The following is a 20,169-nucleotide window of genomic DNA, read 5'->3' as shown; positions in this document are numbered from 1 at the left end:
CTCTCTGCGTCGCCCCCCCGTCTAGCGAGCAGAATGTCTCAGAGATTGGTTATCTCACTGTTAATGTCCTGTTGTTACTGGAGGAGAGTTATCCCTCATGGGGGGTCAACAACACACCGCCGCAGATGCCAAGTGCCCCGGCTTTCCATCTGCACGGCAACAGAGATGTGTGGGTAAACAGACAACAAGCTCCTAATCTCCTGCTGGGTCCGAGGGGACAGGATGAGACCAGAGAGATGGCCGGCGGCCGGCACCAGAGGGCAACCTCATCAGGATCTGACTCGTGTGCCAAAAAGTCTTTTCTCAGGAGTGATGGGGGAAGTGCTTTAGAAGTATTAGGGATAAAGCAGCAATATGCATCCAATGTATTTATGTCTGCAGAGATGAAGGATTTGCGGCGGCGTTTTGTGTCCGACTCCCCAACTGATGCTCATTTATCATGTTTCAGGTGGACAGGAGGTTTATTTATGGCACAATCTCATCATTCTTCTTTTCCCTCTGTCTTCTCTACCAGGAAATTGTCAACTTCAATTGTCGTAAGCTTGTGGCCACCATGCCTCTGTTTGCAAACGCCGACCCCAACTTTGTGACGGGGATGCTGAGCAAGCTGAAGTTCGAGGTCTTTCAACCCAACGACTACATCATCCGGGAGGGCACGGTCGGGAAGAAGATGTATTTCATTCAGCACGGCGTCGCAAGCGTCATCACCAAGTTCAGTAAGGAGATGAAGCTGACGGATGGATCGTATTTCGGAGGTAAGAACAAAAACGAAACGATCCAAAAACATTAATTAAAACCAAACATGTTCTTGCTGCCGTGCAAGAGCAAAAAAACTCAGTCTTGTGTTTGACGCTGTTTGAAGTTAAGTTATTATAGAAGTAGATTCTCATTAACCGGTGTTGGAAGTTAGTCAGCTTCCACAGTTACATAACCTCTCATCTGGTAGTTGGAGTGGGCCAAGGCATGGATCAGGCATCCCTCAGGACACAGAGGTCACTCCCCCTCTCTCTCTCACACACACACACACACACACACACACACACACACACACACGACCTCTTCTCCTTCTCCATACATCCCAGCCTCGCATACTTGGCACTGACAAGAGCAGCTACTCTCTGCTGCGCTCTCGTTCTAACTTCGTCTCCTCCCCTCTCCCATTCCCTCTCCTAAACACTACAGACGTCATTCATTTTTTAAATGTCAAATGTAATTTCACTGCCCGTTGTTTACTCCAACAAAATCTCCAAGGCAGACATTGTCGTGTCCACGTGAAAGCAAAGTCTCCTATTTTAGGGGTTCTTGCATATTTTATCTCATAAGTTCATCCCCACTATGGAAGTAGGCTGAAGGGTCTAAGAATACCTTCACTTTGGAGTGTCTGCCGCATGCAGTTCATGTCTCACAGGCGAGCTGAGGAAGGCAGTGAATCAAACACGAGACGGGTTGTCTTTTTTTCTGTTTGGTCAAAGCACGAGATTATTGTCGTACACCGTTTCATGTCGACGCTCAGTCTTTGCTTAAATGTAGGACTGCCAGAGGAGGAGGGGGTGCATCTTAAATTCAGCACAGAGTGAACAAATGTCATATTCTTTTACGATTAATCAGTGGATACATTTTTCTTCATTAAATGATGCATGGTTTTGTCCATAAAATGTCTGAATATAGTGAAATATGACATTTTACTTATCTCTGATTCCACAATAAAAACCAGAAAATCTAATATCTGCCACTTTTGCTTAAAGATCTGATTTAATAAACAGTTGCTAACTGATTGACTTATTGAAACATAATTTTGTCACTTTGACTGCAGTATAATGGAAGCTGGTTTAGCTGCTTCCTGCAGGAGATGAAGAGTCTCAATGACCTGCTTCACTGAAAACTAACCTCTGGGGACCAAATATAGAAATCAAGGATATGTGTTGAAGTTTGTGCTTTGCAGGGATTTTTGGATTATCTTTTTTGAGCTTTGTCTGGAACAATTTATATTAAAATATTATACCACAAGTTTAGTATTAACACAATTTATACTTGTGTGGTTGCAATTGTGGGGATTGTTCTCATTCAATGCAGAGACTCTGAAACAACAGCTTGGTCCAAATACAAGTATTTAGCAGAATACTTTAAAAGAGTTAATTTTAAAAACCGTATACAGATGTATCCAGATGTATAGTTGTATGTCTATTATATTATATGTCTAGTTAGAGCGCATTGAATGCATGGATGTGGCTGTAACAGACGAGTAGAACCTGGCTGCTATATTGCAGATTATAGAAAACATGAAAATATTAAATAAAAAATTGCAGGAATAGTTAGATATTAAAGAAAGTATAATAATAAGTAATTAATAAAAGTAATAATTACAGAAATGTCTGTCTGTAGGTGTCTCTTATATCTAAAGAGGGCCAAAGGAAGTGCTGCTTACATTTTGGTGCGATTTGGATATGCCATATGTTAATAAACTTTGAATTAGCAAGCAACCAGCGCTCTTTAGCAGCAGCGGCTTGGACTCATAAACTGCAATTACTAGAGTTGATTGTCTAAGATCGTGTCAGCATCCAAAACCAGCTCAAAGGGAAACATACTGAGAAACATGGAGAACTAGATATACTGTAATTATTATCTTCTTTTGGATAAGGGGGTGTTTGTTTTGTTATGTCGTGTCTCTGACCGGCCACCTGCCCGTATCTTTTGCCCACCTGGTGTTTTTACCCGTTTACATCCATTAGTAGAGTTCCGAACACACACTCTCAGATGATTCCGACTCCCCTCATGAGCAGACTGAGAAATCAGCGAAGGGGACTGACACAGAAACAGAGGACCGGGAGAGCGAGCGACGAAACCGAGCCCAAAAACAGGAAACTATTAGCATAGTAATGAGCTGGACACGTATGAGGACAGTGGGTCACCAAGCACCTCCAACCATGGCCACTGCCTCACCTGCATACTAAAAAGGTATCACGCTATAATCACTCCTGGGCCTGCGTGAATGGGATTACATATTGGTTCCACTGCTCTGTACTGAGGCCAAGGGACTAATAGAGTTTAACGCTAGAACAATAACAGACAGTGGATAAAAATCCCTGCTGGGCTTCAGTGTCTTCCTCACATGGGACTTCATCCTCCGTTTCCCGGTCGTGAAGAGGAGACTGGGTATAGGGAGCTGGTTGCCATGGCTGTATACGTGACACATGAAGTGATTGAAAATTATCCACAATGCCCCTGGGCTCACGGGTAATGCTTTGTGACACGGCAACAGACACGTGTCGGGACGCATCAAGTGAAGTGTTAGCAGGGCCTCACCTTACCCACACATACACACCTGGAGATACACACAGAGGTCTTCCAGGTGACAGTGCTAATGTTCCCCTCAGTTTGAGTTTGGAATAAAGCTTCACTAGTCTAAGTACAGAGGATCCAAAGAGGTTATTTTTCCGAAGTGACAGTCACTTTAGTATGAAACTGCCTCTTTGTGTTACAATTCCTCCACTGCAGTTTAGCGAGAAAAACCCTGTCAGGCCCAGTGGCAGCATTACGTGTGATGTATGGATACAGATACATGGAAACAGTGGTGTTGGCACAGCCTAAAAATACTGACTTTCCTGCTTTCTTGTTAGCTCAGTGTCGGCAATGGCGCTTTCACATTCTCCCGACAATCGCTCACAACTGGAGGTCAGTGTGGTCTGACAAAATGAATTAGCACCGTTTGAAGCTGCTATTCCAACAGAGGACAGCAAGAAAAAAAGGAGAGAAAAATAGTTTTGTGTCCCCGGTTGCTTCTGCCATTATTTTTACTGTGGTTATGGAGCGGTGTGGCCGCCTGACAACACAGTCAAAGCAGAGCCAGCAAATCATTTATTTGTGGTTTATGATAATATAATCTGTCACCGAGTCTCTGACACGCATGGTTATTGCTTGTTTTCCCCGATTACAGACAAAAAAATGAGCCCAGACATCGTGATGGACCAGAACCATAATGTCATTAGGAGTTTTTGTCTGAAACCGGCCTGTCAGGAGACATCAGGACCCAACAAGCCAAGCCGGGTTTAGTTTGGGTATCCACACTCTCACACAAACTTTTTGCCAAATAAGAAACTAGATTTACCAGATCATTAGCTTGGCTAACTGTCTCCTGGTTTTGGCATAATAAAATACTGACTTTCCACTTGTTCTTTACTGGATATACTTTCTTTAATGTCTAATTATTCACATTTAGTTTGAGTATTCCTGCGATTTCTGTTTGAATTTCCATGTTTTGCATATTCAGCAACATCCTTGCATCTGTATTGGGGGAAGAAGTTCACTTTTAACTATAACAAAACTGTCAGGAGAGGAGCTTTGTTGGTTTCAGGTCGTCCTCTCCAGGCGTTACACACTGGCCCTTTACTGCCAAGCACTGCATGTACCTTTTTAATGTAGAAACACAGAACGTCATATGAGCTTGCTGGGAGTAAAGAGGGATTTTTATCAACATAGACCAACCAATCAGTAACTGTCTTCCTGTCTCGAGAAGTTACATTTAACAAGACACATGTTTTTTTCTCTGCGTGTCGTCTTTTGTTAGCGGAGGTACCACCTGAAGGGAGGTGCTTCCATTCCAACGGCACCACACTTTCTTCACACACACAGCGTCGGAGTGTTGCTCTCACATCTCACACAATCTCTGCTCTATTTCCGTGACAGCTCGTGGCGGAGCCAACACGGATCACACCACGAGTTAGCATTTATCAATTTAATGAAGGTGGAAGTTCAAGTATAGGCTGGTGCAAATGTGGGTGGAGGTTGAGCCGTGTTGGTGGCTGAACAGAAACAAAGGGAAAGTAGATACATAAAATATGAATACACAGATATAAGCAGTGGAAGTCAGGTGCTGCACATCGTCTAACACACACATGCTAATCATGGATTTGCTGCCTGATAATCATCATGCTCATGCAAGGAAATTTAGCTCATATTATACATCCTTGTTTCCCAGTGAGCTATTATTGTATTCACATGAACACAATGATGCAATAATATTATCAGGCCGAGAAGCAAGGATTTAATCTGTTGTCATTGACTACACAAGTTAAACATTTTAGGTTTCATCACTGATCAGTGAGCTACCGTCTAATTGCTGTTTAATAAGATTTTATTACCCAAATGAGAATTTACTCAAGTATTGAACAATTTGACAAATGTTAGTATTTTCATTTTATTCAACTGTTTGATATTATAATGTCTTATAAAACACAATATTTTTGTAAACAGTGATTCCTAACCTTTTTTAACTGGCCTAGTCGTCTCAGATGTCCGAGTTAAACGTAATGGACTGTATTTATAGAGCTTCTCTTCTCTTAATGACGACTCAAAGTGCTTTACCGGTTAATTTACATTCACACATTTCACACACAATTTCACACAGCGCTTCTATATCTAGCTCTTTGTCTGTCAGTCATGCATCTCATTCACATGCTGCCCAAACAGCCGTCAGGAGCTATTCGGGGTTCACTTCGGATCGAACCACCCTACCACCTGGGCCAAATCATTTATATATACATTTTTTAGCTCATTTTGGTTTCACGTTTACAAACTGTCTCAGGGGAAAAGAGGTTAAAATATGCAGTATTTATCAAAATAACACAGAGTAGAGAGAAAAAATCCCAACTAAAACTTGTTTTTTCACAAACATTAACCACAGTTATACTATATTTCAAATTTTTTCCTTTTCAGGTTTTTAACCATTGATTCTCTTTTCATCAACATCTGCAGTATGTGTCTTTAATACAGATGACAGGTGTCTCATATACAATTTGTCATTTGTAATCTCAGTCTTTTCAGTGCAGTACACACCCTTTTAAAACTTATACACACAAACATGAAAAGACTTACATGCTATGTTATTTCCTAAAGTGGGGTATGGTTATTTTTGATGCATTGTTCTATTGATCAACACAAAGCAGAAAGTTTACTTCATATTTGGTCATGTGACTGGACATGAATACAGGAATATATGTCGATGTACCTGTTCCGTTGTTTGTTACATTAATGTGAACTAATGTGATGCCTGACAGGTTCCTTTTTTTGTGAACTGACTGCTGTATCATATTAAGGGACCATTATCTCTCTGCAGGATGATGAGCTATCTTCGTATAATGCAAGTGACAGCACTGCTAATGGGCTTCTCCTTTTATTTACATTAGCATCTGCTTCTCTACCTTTCCCCACTCTCGGGTCATCACATGCTAATCTGTACCGTAATTACTGGCTTGATTTCCTTTAAGCTCCTCTGCACACCCTCCACTACACTTACTGTTTCTCCATGTGTCTAATTTCCCTCTCTATCCTCTCTTCCTTTGTGCTCGCGCCGCACAGAGATCTGCCTGCTCACCAAGGGCAGACGGACGGCAAGCGTGAGGGCGGACACCTACTGTCGACTCTTCTCTCTCTCCGTCGACCACTTCAACGAGGTGCTAGAGGAGTACCCCATGATGCGACGTGCTTTCGAAACCGTCGCCATCGACCGACTGGACCGCATCGGTAAGCCCCGCCTTGATCTAACTGTCCTGTCTGATTGGTCGAGTCTCTTGCCTGTCATCGTGCCTTGTTGTCTTGTCTTTCTCAGTATTCGTTTGCCTTCTGTGTTCATAAAAGCATTGTGTCTGCCATCTTGTGCTGCATGACCTGTATGCCGTTTTTTTGTTTTTTTTCCCGACTTCCGTCAATTCTTTTGGTCTAAAATAACATGAAAGAAAAAAAATGTATGTAACCAGTATTAATCCTTCTAAAGAACCAAAGTAGCGTTTTGTGGTTGGATTAACTGGAAGGCAGTGCATGCCGCTGTCCGGGAGGGAGTCAGGTCGCCCCCTCGTTGACTTGGTGTCGACCCCCTCCCCCCCGCCGGATGCCAGCGAGTGGATGGAAGCTAACCTCACATGCATGTGTGTCTAGTCCTCTTTCCACTCATCTGCACTCCTGGGTATGAGCAGCACCCCGCCCCATATTAGAGACGTCAAAATCAACCAGACACAAAGCCCATGAAAAAAAAACGGGTGACGTCAGGGAGTTATTCCCAAATGCACCGGGTCCAGCCCAGTCCAGGCAGGACCCTGTAGTTTCATTCAGCTTTACCCACGTCATCAATACTACTTCCTTCTCTTCACTGTCTACATTTATAGAAGAACTTGGCCGTGACAGATTAAGTGGTAAGACGCACAATAGATGTGTTACAGTTTAAAAAGGGGCACATGTATGTATCACAAACAGGGCAATAATTGGTTGCACGTTCTCTACTAAGACTTTGATTGGAACTGAAACTGATAAATACAACACATAGAAGATTATGAGATAACGAGTGTTGTAGCAGAACATACGTCTTTGTCTTTGCTCATATTTAGCCTCATTAGAAATATGTATATTTTTGAAATTGTATTGCTCTCCTTTTAAAAACCTTCTTATTGATAAATAACTCGACAAAATACTATTCTATATGTTTCATGTATCGAGTGTATCAACTTTTTTAGAATGATTTATATTCGTAAAAAATAACTATTGGCTCTTGAGGCTGCAGGTGGTGAAAACGTCTCATTTTGGCAACTCCGCTGTTGTACAGAAAGCTGCTTCCTCATTTAAACCTATAATAAATCTCACTGTTAATTGTTAATAAATACAATTTATTACATAAGCGAAATTAGAGATGATATATAGTTGATATCATTGGCTTATACGTTATCACTGCCTTTGCCTCTGGCTTTACGTAATAAAGCTGCCTTCTTGTCAACGTTTATGCCCGTCGATAAAACTAAAGCACGTTTTGATTATCTAGTCGGTTATTGTCCCACAATTACATTCACCTCAAAATAATATCACCTGTATAGAAAATTAAAGTAAAATTTGCATAGTGCCAGTGTGCCAATGTTGTCTCATATCAGTGGTTAAGCTTGCAGTCTGTATCCACTTCTCTATCTGTTCCTGTTGTTTTTCTTTGTCATGGCTTTGTGTTTGTGTCTTCTTTTTGCCTGATACGGGCACGTCGTCAGTATTGAGTTGCTTTTCGACCCAAGTGTTGACCCGACACTGAAACACTGTAGTCAGCGACAGGCAACAACAACAACAAGACCTCTCCAAGTCAATCAGAACCCAACAACAGATGTGTGTCACTGCTGAGACAACCTTTTCTCCCCAGAGATATGTTCGTATACAACTATGATTTTGGAGGGAACATCAAGTTGTCTGGATCAGGGCTGGACGATGAGGCCAAATAGTATGTCAAGATGAAAAATGACATATCAGTCGATATTGATAATCCTCACGATTAATTACATTAATTTTCATAAGGACAGACAATCCCAAACACTTTGAAACATTTTACGAATCTGAAATAGATTTATTTTGTGTTTCACCTCTTCAATGTGATTGCACAATGCAATATATCTTTACACTTGTTGTATTGCTATTGATGAAATTACATTGCGATAATTACTGATATTTTTTTATTGTCCAGCCCTATTCTGGATTATATTTTAATTTAATTCCATAGTACCCATATCTGATTAACGGTCAGTCAGTTTATTCCCCCCTGCAATATCTGCTCATGCTGTGAATATGGTAAGTGCTGGGCAGCTAAATCTGTTTGGTTCAGTCTAGGGAAAGATTGTGGTCACATTTCAATTTCACAACCCTAAAGCTGCCTTCACATGATAAGAAACCTGCTCTTCGTCACAGCTCGGTCGGGGGCGCAGACATTTGCGGAGGCGAAGGGCTGCACAGGTATACGTAATAATACGTAATAAAGAAGCACATGAGGAGGCGCATAAACAGTTTAGCTAACCTTCCTTGAATTGAGCTGGTTCTTAACTATTTGCCTGTTCATAAACCTGCAAGCTGCAAAATACTCTTCCTACCGAGATTGTGGTCATCCTTTTATTGTTGTATTAAAGTTAAGAAAACTGAAACACAAAAAATAGTTTTCCTCCTAGTCTCCTCTGCCTGTTGCTTCAGACTATATTGCGTACAACTGGTATCTTATTGTTTGCGCTTCGAGGGGTCAGCTGCCACCGGGGTCGTCGCTTAAATTGTTTGAATTTCGATCGCAGCACTCGGTGGCGGTTTCCAGGCGGTGCGCCACATCAGGGGTTGTGCGTTCGCCTGGTCGGGTACCACCTCTCTCCCCGCAGGAGAACAATGGTAGAGTCCGCACAGAGCAGTTTTAATCCTGATCATGTGTGGGCGGCATAGTACAAGACAAAATCTTTTTCAATTTCTTCCATTCACCCACCAAATACTAAACAACACTTTATGAATGCCACACTGCATCTTGCATTAGAATGAAACAATAGGAAATGATCTGCATATGAACATATTTCACAGGGGACAAGGTTGCATTTTTTTGACTACTATAAAAAGAAAACACACATCCTCTGTGTTTGCCCTGTAGTGAAGTGTGTTAATTTGTTTCCACTGTGCCCTTCTCAAACACACTGTCTGCCCTTTGACCTCTACAGTCCTTAATCTACATTTGCCCTTTTTCTGAGAGCTGAGTTAACTTTTCACCGCAGCTGAACGTTAGAAAAACGAAAGCTGCCCACTCTGAGTGACACCTCTCAGAGTGACATACAGTAGATTGGATCCTTTCCGACTGACCATGAAGGGGGTTTTGTCTCATACGAGGGAAGATACTTTTGTCATGATCCGTGCTGGTTGTATCGTTTCTCTATATGAACTGCATTTGGTTACATGCTTGTCTTGCTCTAAAAAAAGGAAAGAAAAAGTAACCCTGCTTTGAAACCAATAACGTGTTGCACATTTGACATTATCTTTTATCTATCTAAAAATCATTTGACCAGGAGTCCGTCTTGAGACGAGCACATCTCGTTTTCAAGAGTGTCCTGGCCGACGAGTAGGCATCAGGTAAACACTTTATTCCAATTCCAACGTTCGAACAGGGACAAATTGACCTTTAGAGGTTTGCTAAATGGACCCGGTCTCAGAGTCATCCTCCAAGAGTTTGACCTCTTGCTAAAGGTTACATCAACTGTTATTAATTCTTGCATAAGTGACACGCAAACCCGAGTCACCCACACTAGTCCTGCAGATGTTTTGTTGGACACATTCAAAATGAGACAATCAAGGAAACAAAGAGACCTCATTCAGTGTCACATGTCATGTTTTATTTTGTGACCGATCCCTGCACAGAATAATCAGATGGATTATGAATACATACTCAGCTCTATTGGTGTGACATTTTTATGTAATCTTTGAATTCTTTGTTCAAAGTCGACTCACAGATGAACTCATGTCTGCAGATTAGTAAAAACTTTACTAATGCAACGCCACCTACAGTTTTTGTTACATGCAGAAATCCCATTTCATTTTTTTAATTCATGTTTTCACCAATAGAAAAAAAAAAAAAGGATTTGTTTCTGATTGTCTGACTTATTAAATATGACTAATGTCTTTTCTGTCAATCATTTCGGGAAAGGCAATAATGACACTATTGGCACTAATGAGTCAATTTAATATTTTGGCTTAAACTTGATGTCGACAGAGAGCTGCAGTAATGTCATGTTGTCCACGTGTGGAGCGTAAAAAGTTTATTTAATCCATTAAGAATCATTTTGTCACACACATTTACACCAGTTATACCCCTTTTCAGTAATGGTGCAGTTAATACAATCTGAAGAACTGAATCTCCTGTGAAGAGATTAATTCATTACAACAATTTAATTCATTACAGACTTATCAGAATACATTGTAAGTCAGAATTTAAAATGTGTAATTGTTTGGTGAAGCCGTAAATGGTTTTTTTTTACAAAATACTTATATTATTATTATTTATGTGATGTTATTTATGTGTTGTGTTTGATTGTTTATTTATTGGTTTGTTTGGTGCTTTTGTTGGCTTTCAAGCAGCCGCAGAGGATTTTATTTCAGATATGGGTTATTTACTCTATGCATTTGTTAATCAAATTGATTGATTGGTGAAAACTATATATTGAACAAATCCTATTGGTTCTATTATGCGAGAAAAGACAAGTTTTTAATACATTAATACAGTATTTTTTTTTAATGGTGATCTGACCCATATCTGATCTATTTTTATTTCAATGTTACAAGTTTTATATATATAATAGAAACCTTTATGAACCCATGAGTGGTGTTTACATTTTGTTCATGTTTTTGTTTGTCTCTTTGTGTGTTTGTTTTCATTTTGTTTGTTGGTTTGTTTGTTGACTTCCTTTTTTTTTAGTTTATAGATCAGATAAAATGCATTTTGTGGACATGTTCAGAAATTACCACTGGTAGACTGGAATATTTTGAACATATACATAAAGAGTATAAGCCAGGTTTTGTAAGGTTTAAAGTGTCTCTCTCAGTTGACTCCTAGTCCTGTAGATTTGCAGTGTACAAATAATTGTGGGTTAAGGTCAATACAGTGGCCAGAGCAGGGCAGTATCTCATGTCACTGGAATTGTGTGTGTACATATTTCACAGGGGTCTCTGACATTCACTGTGATGCACTTTTAAGTACAACTAAAACTTTTCCTTTATATGGAAGTGGCTCGTGGTTAGTTCATAACAGACTGTATAGACTGTATATAAAGATGGACAACATGAGAGTTCCCCAAAGGTGAAGCCAAATTATATTGATCGCCCCTTGGTGTCTGGTTACAGTATAGGTAAAACCCCGGCCTCCTCTATGTTAGCGGATGGGACTGAACTAAAAAGTCTAAGTGCACGTCAAATAAATTGTCATTTTAGTTATAGAAGTTCTCATCACAATGATGTTTGTTCAAGTGTAAATTTTTACTATCAAGTTTGGTATTAATTAGTCATTTGATGCGATGGTGTATTGCCGGAACCGCAATTCTTCAGCTGCACACCCCGATCACAACTGCACAGGTTCCAAATTATATGAAAAGCTTATGATATACACACATTTTGTTTGGGCGGAATAGGTTTATATCCTCCTTACCTCCAGCCCAACCACCCCTCTACCTCATATCTACCTCCTTCAAAAGTGACAGCACCTATATACTCCATGCTAAATACAAAAATGACAGGAGGCTATCATAGCTATTCACATTGTTTTTACCGATGGAAAAACTTCATCCATCAAGCTGGAACCAGCTACAGAAAAATATCAGCTTTTAAGTAGAGATGCAAAGTGAAATATTCTGCATATAATATGCTGAAAATAACTTAAATCAAAGTGTGTATATAGCTGTATACTGTATACTGTAGCTCTTAAAGTCAGATAAATGTTTTATGGGCCTATTTATCTTTTGCACGCCCTTAACTGAATAACAAAAAGGATGAGATGAGGAGATTAACCGAATAACAAAAAGGATGAGATGAGATGAAGAGATTAGAGGAGGAGAGAAATAAGAGGAGGCCAGAGGGAAAAAAATCTAGGAGGGCAGCACATGAGACAGATGGCACGCACCCTGGAATACGTCACAGGGGCCGGTAACAGTGCAATTTGTATGAGCTGCATCTTCTGCCTGATTCAGAAAATTGTTTGTACGTGTTACAGTGCACCTCACTGACAATTTCCCCTTTTAAAATTATGAATATTTTACACAGTGACTGATGCCAAATGGCCTGAAATCACAGAAATAACCCCTCATCCAACCACCTTGTTGATGAAACCAGCAAATATTCACATCCTCACCAGGTTCTGTTTGGAAAAATAACAAACATGTGTTGTCCTTTCCGATCTGCAGAGTTTAACCTCGTCACCTTTAAAAATGCAGTGAGAGCAGCCTTGTAAGTTCACAGTAGTGCTATAGTCAAGTGTGTGGTGCTAGTTCTTTAGCTCCTTACTACCCGACCTTGTAGTGTCTGTTGCCGTCAAAGTGAACGTGAAGCGAGGAACTTGATTCTGAGACGCCTACGGCAAAAATAAACACAACATCCATCCACTTTCAGCTGCTAAGGCAGTAAAGGTCCTTTCTTATAGCTGAATGCATGGGTTGTTAGCAGCCTTGGGGAGGAGAGAGCCGTCCAGCAAGGGCTGCAGACTCGACCGGGAAACTTGCCGGAGAAAATATTCTGTCCTCAAGGACGGAGCTTAGTGATTGAGTGACTGTGGCTAAAGCCTTCAGCGCACTGAAATTCCACTCCGTCTTCTTTAGCGACAAATAATGCTCCGCAGCCCCGTCGATATGCAAGGTCAAAAGTAATTACAAGAAAACGCATCCTCTCAATAAATGCGGACACAGTCATTCAGCAGCAAACGTGCTAAAGGGAGCATTAATCTTTATTATCATTATCACCTGATGTGGCAGCTCCCTCTCCAATAAGAAAACAGTTTCAAGACGTCTTTCATGCCTTAAGTAGCATTTTACCACAGGTATGCTCCTGAACTCCCAAAGCCTCAAACGTGTTTGGTGTTGCGCGACGGCATCTGTCAAACCTTTATTACCATGGTTCAGGACTTTATGACGAGCTGGGGAAAGAGTTCTTTAGAGTGCACAACTATATATTTACTTTATTAAGGGAACAATTTATTGTTATTATACGATCGTGTAGATACTTTACTAAAATAGATGCAAACGTCCAGATAATTTCATGCAACTATAAACGATAACGATAACATGGCATTCTGTGGTAAGATGTATAAGGTTTATTATTATGTATTAATATTTACCTATAAAATATCTATGGTAAGGTACAGTAGTGTGTATGTAGGAATAGATCTTTGTTGATGTCCTTTTTTTTTGTTTTTATTTAACCTTAGAAACTCTTAAAGGTTATCTGAGTGTCCTTGTGGTGTGTTTTAGTCGAGTTGTCATTGTGATTTAAATAGAATGTGACTTTAAATTTATTCTTCCAGCTTAGACCTTTTGTCTTCTCTTCTTAAAAAAACTGTCCAGTAACGTGTGTGGGTACAACTCATCAGTATTCTTCTGTGTCCCATTGTCCACATCAGCACCTTTTCACAGTCTACGCTATCACGTCACACTTTTAGTAATTTCTGTCTCCTTGTGTGTCCTTCACTCCTCTGTATACTTCTCCATAGTCATTACCATACAATGTTCTCCACACTTTTTATTCAATATGACAACACTTAGTGGACATGAAAAGATGCAGCTTGTACGATTAGACCATTTGGTGGAATCAGGAACGTGAAACTTCTGTTTGAAATTCTGTGCAAATGCAAATATGCTACAGTCTTACTACTAAAGTCTACAAGCTGCAATCTTTATGAATACTGTCCTCAATTCTGCCCTGTCCCTGTGGTTTAGTGTAACCAAAGTTTGCCATGGCTGTATGTGCTCACTTTTCCCGACTGCACCCCAACAGGGAAGAAGAACTCATTGCTGCTGCAGAAGTTCCAGAAGGATCTGAACGCCGGCGTTTTCAACACGCAGGAGAACGAGATATTGAAGCAGATTATCCGTCAGGACAGGGAGATGGTGATGATGGTGGACCGCAAACAGTCGGTCAGCGGGATGAACTCAACTCCAATGTCAGGAAACTCCATCATTAACTCACCAGCCCAGCCGCCCTTCTCCACTGCCTTCGGCACCAATCAGCTCCAGCAGTCCTCAGTACCCCTGACCTTCAGTGCTTCAGCTATAGCCAATGCCTCCGCTGCCCGCATGCTGCCGGCTGCTGCCGCTGCCGCAGCGCAGGGGATGTACCCCGCACCCAGTGTTTCCCATGGCAACCTGAGTTCTTCCTCGATCAACCCACAGACCCCGCTGCAGCAGCAGGGAGCGATCATGTCGCCCTGCTCCTTCACGGCTGCCATGTGCAGTCCGCCCGTGCAGACCCCTCTGGCAAGCCGGAGCTTCCAGTACGGTTCGCGCACAGGCTCCCAGCTGTCACTCATCCAGCAGCCCCTCGCCCAACCATCTCTATCCACACAGCAGCAGCTTGCTCAGCAGCCCACTGTGTCAACTGCAGCTGCAACCTCTGCAGCACAGCAGCAGCAGCCGTCGCCTCAGCAGCAGCAGCAGGTCCCTTCACCTCAGCGGGGAGACATGCACAAGAGCACACAGGCTCTTCAGTCAGGCAGCTTGAGTCGAGATGTCCGACACTTATCGGCCTCCCAACCGTCACTGCCACATGACACATCTCTGGGGCCCAGGGTGCACCCAGCCTCAGGAGACTCTCTGGCCTCCATCGTGCCACCATCAGCAGCAGCGATCCAGGGAATGAATCTGCAGGGTGGCATCCGCACTACGGTGCCCCAGCGGGTCAACTTGTTCCGGCAGATGTCATCAGGAGCTCTGCCCCCGGTTCGCTCGGCCACGGCAGCGGCGGCGGCGGCGGCAGTGGCAGCGGCAGCATCTTCATCCTCAACCCAGCACAGGGAATCCCCCGGATCGAGGAGAGATTCTGTCCTGAGCAGTACGGAGACTGAGCAAGACAAAATGCGTTTTGCATCAAATTTATGATCCCATTTTTGTTCCCCCTTTTCATTTTTTAAACTTAAACATGTTTGGATTCAATTTTAAAGATGGAGATACAGCAAAAGAGATGAAAATGAGGAACTCCAGCATTTTTGTTTCTCTCCGGTTTTATTCTAAAATAACCTCAAAGAAATCCTGTACATATAAGCCCTTGTATTATATTTTAGACACATTGTCTCCCTAAACTTAAGAATGTATATTATACAGACACATCTGTTTCTTTTACGCCATATTAATCATTTATATATATATATATATATATATGCTGCTATAAACATACATACATTTATATATGTATATATATATGTATGTATGCATGTATAGCTGTGTGGATGGATGATGTGTGCGAGGTGTGTGTGTGTGTGTATGTGACTGTGTATAAAATCCAACTACAATATTTGGCAATGGCAATTTAAAAGCTGTAGTATAAACATCAGTCTTCCTTTCTGAGAAATATAAAGAATCATATATGATGTAAGTTTTTTTTTTGCTTTTTTTGCTTTCTTTTTTAAAACTGGAATGCATTGTGGATTACGACAATGACTTTTTTTCTTTCTTTTTTTTTACCACTGAGGAAGAGGAAAATCATCTTCTCCCATTAAGAAGCTTTAGGCACCACTGTGGAATAATAAGTGCGAGCAACTCTGACGAATAATCTCAGAAAGCACACGTAAAAATAAATCTCACACGCCGATTTTCCTGAACCTCCATCCCAGAAACCAACGAATACTGTAACTAAGTGTTGTGTTGCTTTCAGCGATGAGAATCCAGTCTGCTGAGCTGCTATATCCCCACAGCGGCTCGCAAACAAACTCTTGACAGTGTTATGGGTCAAAAAGGGAATAGATAATAGAAATGCTGATTTCTGTATTTTTTTGTTTGGAGTGTGGAGAAAGATATGGATGGATGCTATTGTTTTTCTATTTCTGATTTCAGATGGCTGAGATGTTATGTAACGTTGCTTAGAAATTCTGTGTATATTTATAATATTTATAAACTAAAGATTATCACCATTATGCAATAGACTGTGACATAAAGATTACCTATATGTGTGCTGTAAATAGTTTTGTAGAGCTAGTATTTACAGATACTGTGTGGTGCATTCTCTATCATAACAATGTCTTACTTCTATCAGGAACCTGGATCATCTAAATGCGACAAAAAGGTTACGAGACAAAAATGCGTACGTTTCATAAGAGATAAACAAACCTTAATGCAATAGCTAGCACAACTTAATGCTAATGACATTTAATAACCCCCCTCTCTCTCCGTATACTACTCCTAGTTCTAGTATAGTTCGAGTGAACATATACCTACATTCACATCGTAGAGAAAACACGTCTTTTCTGTCGCCTCATTTCCCAAAAGCAGCTCTTTTTAGGAACAGTTATTTTTGTTTTAATAGTCAAACTGATTATTTTGTGAGATGGATTATTAAAGGACAGAAATGAGGCTCATATGTTTTACATTTTTAATTTAGATTTCAGTGCTTGCTCATCTGCTTCTCGAGTCAAACTGTACTGTACGCTCTCACATCACAATTGCTGTAGTTGAAGAGCCCGGCACATTTTCAACACACACGTTTTTTTGCTTAAAGACGTCAGCGATCCAGTTTCTCAAGGGTGTAGAGGGGTTCGAATTTTCACTGAGGTCTTTCTGTGCCTCTGCAAGTCGGGGAAGGGGGGGGGGGAAACGCTGGTTTGCATTAAGGTTTCTCTCTCATGTAAATCCATTACGTAGGCTTAGCCACTCTCAACTGACCCAGACTGACGCTGAGATGGGGGAAGCAAGGTCAAGCCAGAATACTGTGACTCACTCTATTAAACAAAAAAAAAAAAAAGAAAAAGAAAAAAGGATTTCAAATATTTTAATCTTATAATAGCTAAAGTATTTGATGACTGTGCAGCCATTACGGCTCACAGGTCATTTTCCTGCACACACTGTTGATTGTACATCGTGCTCCAGCCCTCCCTGTCTGTGTTCTGTCATTTCACTACTTCTACGTAGAGTCATGGTTTTCAAGGCACCATCAGTTCGGAGTGACTAAGCCCTTGGTGATGACGTGTTTTTGAACAAGACCACAAGTCTTGGCTCCAGATTATGTCGATAGTGTACCGATACAGCCGATCCACCAGTTGTCATGAAAGCATGCACTGTCACAAATACTTAAAAGAAAAAAAGATACTATCTCAAAAATGTTGACGTTAAATGTTAATGTTAGATTACGTTTCGTTCACTGTCCGTCTGCCTAGACTCTGTGTGTGTGTGTGTGTGAACAGAAGCATTGACTCTTCACATGGACATTCTTAAGTATCCGTGCCTAAACTATAGCCATGTTCCATCCTTCGTTAAGCGTGCAAGCTCGTTGCGTGCGGGGGGGGGGATGGAGGGGGGCACTTCCTGCACACGACCGCCTGTTCATTCTTACTATACTCTACGTGTTCTATGTCTCAGTGTTTTTAGACGGGGAAGGAACAAGCGATGATGATGGCCAAATGTCTCCGTTTATCCAATTGGTACCTTTTTAACTTACAATGTGAACTTCTATCTAGAGCCAGGTTTTTTTTCTTCCTCAAGTTCTCAGTCGAGCTGTTTAGGATATTTAATGAGGTCGTGTACAGTTTAAAAGTTAAAAAAAAAAAAAGTGCAATCTTTTGACTTCGCAGTCAACTCACACTCAAAATTTGAAGAACCTTTGTACGTTTCTTTGTCGCGAGTCGCTGATGTTTGGGATGAATATTGATGCGTGGAAGGAAAACTGGCCAAAGCAAAACATTCTGAGTCATTGTCTTTGTTATTTAAATTGCACTTTCTGATAATTTAGAGAAGGAAAAACAAAAGAAAAGGTAGGGATTATTTCAGCAAGAGTTAGGGATGTTGAATGAGTCCGAAAAGGGAGCAATATCCCCGAGAGTTTGCGCTGCCCTGATCCTGTACGAGGTTCTAAATGAGTAGGTCGGAGGTAGGGGAGGGAGGGGGTTGTTCTATCTACAACAGAGAGCGCTTAATCGTGAATATGCCATAGTGAATAGGAACTAGTGCACAGTCAAGATGGATAGCAGCACTGTTGGTTTGTGCTGTTTTTGATACTTGCCTTTGGAGGGAGAGCTTCCCAACTATGTGCTTTTTTTCACTATACCAATCACAAACTAACATAATGGAATGGGCATTAATGGTGATGTACAACACAAAACTAATGAGCTTACATATTAGCAGTATAGAGACTCTCAACAAACCAGCACATATATTTGTATATTTCTTTTTTTTTCTGTTTTGTTTTGTTGGTTTGAGGATTAAAAAAAGAATAATAAAGAGATGCAAAAAGAACTGAGTATAATGCCCAGAGAGGACAAACCAAATGCTCGTTTGGTTTCCGACGACCACAGGTTTCATATGTTTACTGATGATGTGCGTAGCGGGGCGGGGGGCGGGGCCGCAGCGAGCCCCCCCGCCCTCCTCGGTGCCGCTCACACTTTTATTGTTCAGCTCATGCTCATGTAATCCAAGGTTTAGAGACAACGAACTATTAGTTGGTTATTTGATACAGACGAAAGAAAGGTAAATGTAGACTTTCTTACAACAATATGCAGACAAACAGTGTTTGTCAAAAAATCTTTTTGATTTTTTTTTTGTTTCTTTTGTTTGTAAATAATAAACCTTTAAAATATAGAAAATAAACGACAAATTGTCATTTAAAAGCAAGTGTGTGTCGTTCTGTTGTCGGGCAGTGTGCGTTTTGTTTTTATTTGCAATTTGAGGGGGGAAGCAAATGCAGAAATGAAATCAAAGATGAGGCAGTGACGGAGAGGAGTCAGAACAGTGTCGTTTTGAGGTGAGGAATCTGTCTGTGTGTGGTCACCTGGGACTTCTATTCATTACCAAGCCACTTCTCAGTCATCTGAGGCTGTTTTCAGACATGAACTCTGGATGATCTCCAGAATTGGATCCCAACTTTCTCAGGAGGTTCCTCTTCACAATGCAGCAGAGATCACATGTTTTTCCTTTACACCAAAAGCTCTCTTGACATCTTCGTCTGTCTTCTACTTTTTTTTTTTTTATTTATATTCTTTTTGTTATTTTTTTCATTTTTGTTTCAGTCGCCCCCCTGTGCATCCTGCGGAGGACCTCCTGCTGTGTCCTCCCATCGGCTACTTCGGACATTCTGCTGATTTTTTGTCAGGGGACTGTTCGGAGAAAGTCCGGAGGCTCTCACTCGCACATTTGCGTTCACACATACAGCCCCTCCAGAGTTGAGTGAATGTCTGAAAGCAGCTCTCCAAAATACTTCTCTTTGTATGACCATGCACACATTTACTAGAGTTATTTAATGCAGGCTAAGGTGTCTTGTACAACAACATTAGAGCTACACTGATTTGGAATGTTTAGTTGAGCCACAGAAAATTAATCAGCAGCTATTCTAATGATCGAATAATAAAATATTTTGTGTTTTTATGACTTATATTTGCTGATTTCTGCTTCTCAAACATGATTGATTGCGTTCTTCGTCACATTTTTTCACAACCTTAATTTCTTTTGTTTTTTGCTGTTGGTTGGATGGGGGGAAAAAATGCTTAAGGTGATACTTTTCACAATATTCTGGCATTAAATAGATCTAAAAAATAAATAAATAATCGTTATTAGCATTTAAAGATGAAACAATATGAAAAGGTCTTATCACAATTGTCACGGCGTAAGTTTTAATTATTGTTAATGCTGTAATTAATTATTTATTGGTGTTTATTATTATTCTCTCAATCCCACACACACA

The 20,169-nt window shown here is 40.9% G+C and overlaps 1 protein-coding gene across 1 annotated transcript in view; it reads left to right on the top strand.

Annotated features, from left to right (window-relative positions):
• LOC118098213 (potassium/sodium hyperpolarization-activated cyclic nucleotide-gated channel 1) overlaps window positions 1–16,417 on the top strand; it is a 68,244-nt gene extending 51,827 nt beyond the window's left edge. Inside the window, exons 6-8 of the mRNA XM_035141834.2 lie at window positions 515–755; window positions 6,355–6,519; window positions 14,287–16,417. Coding sequence (XP_034997725.1) covers window positions 515–755; window positions 6,355–6,519; window positions 14,287–15,386 — 1,506 coding nt within the window. The 3' untranslated portion in view covers window positions 15,387–16,417. The remainder of the gene's footprint in view (window positions 1–514; window positions 756–6,354; window positions 6,520–14,286) is intronic.
• Window positions 16,418–20,169: the final 3,752 nt, after the last annotated feature.

The sequence above is a fragment of the Hippoglossus stenolepis genome, chromosome 18, assembly GCF_022539355.2.
Source record: "Hippoglossus stenolepis isolate QCI-W04-F060 chromosome 18, HSTE1.2, whole genome shotgun sequence".
NCBI classification, from domain to species: Eukaryota; Metazoa; Chordata; class Actinopteri; order Pleuronectiformes; family Pleuronectidae; genus Hippoglossus; species Hippoglossus stenolepis.
Note: the sequence above shows the minus strand (reverse complement) of the source record. Positions and strands in the feature narration are given on the sequence as shown.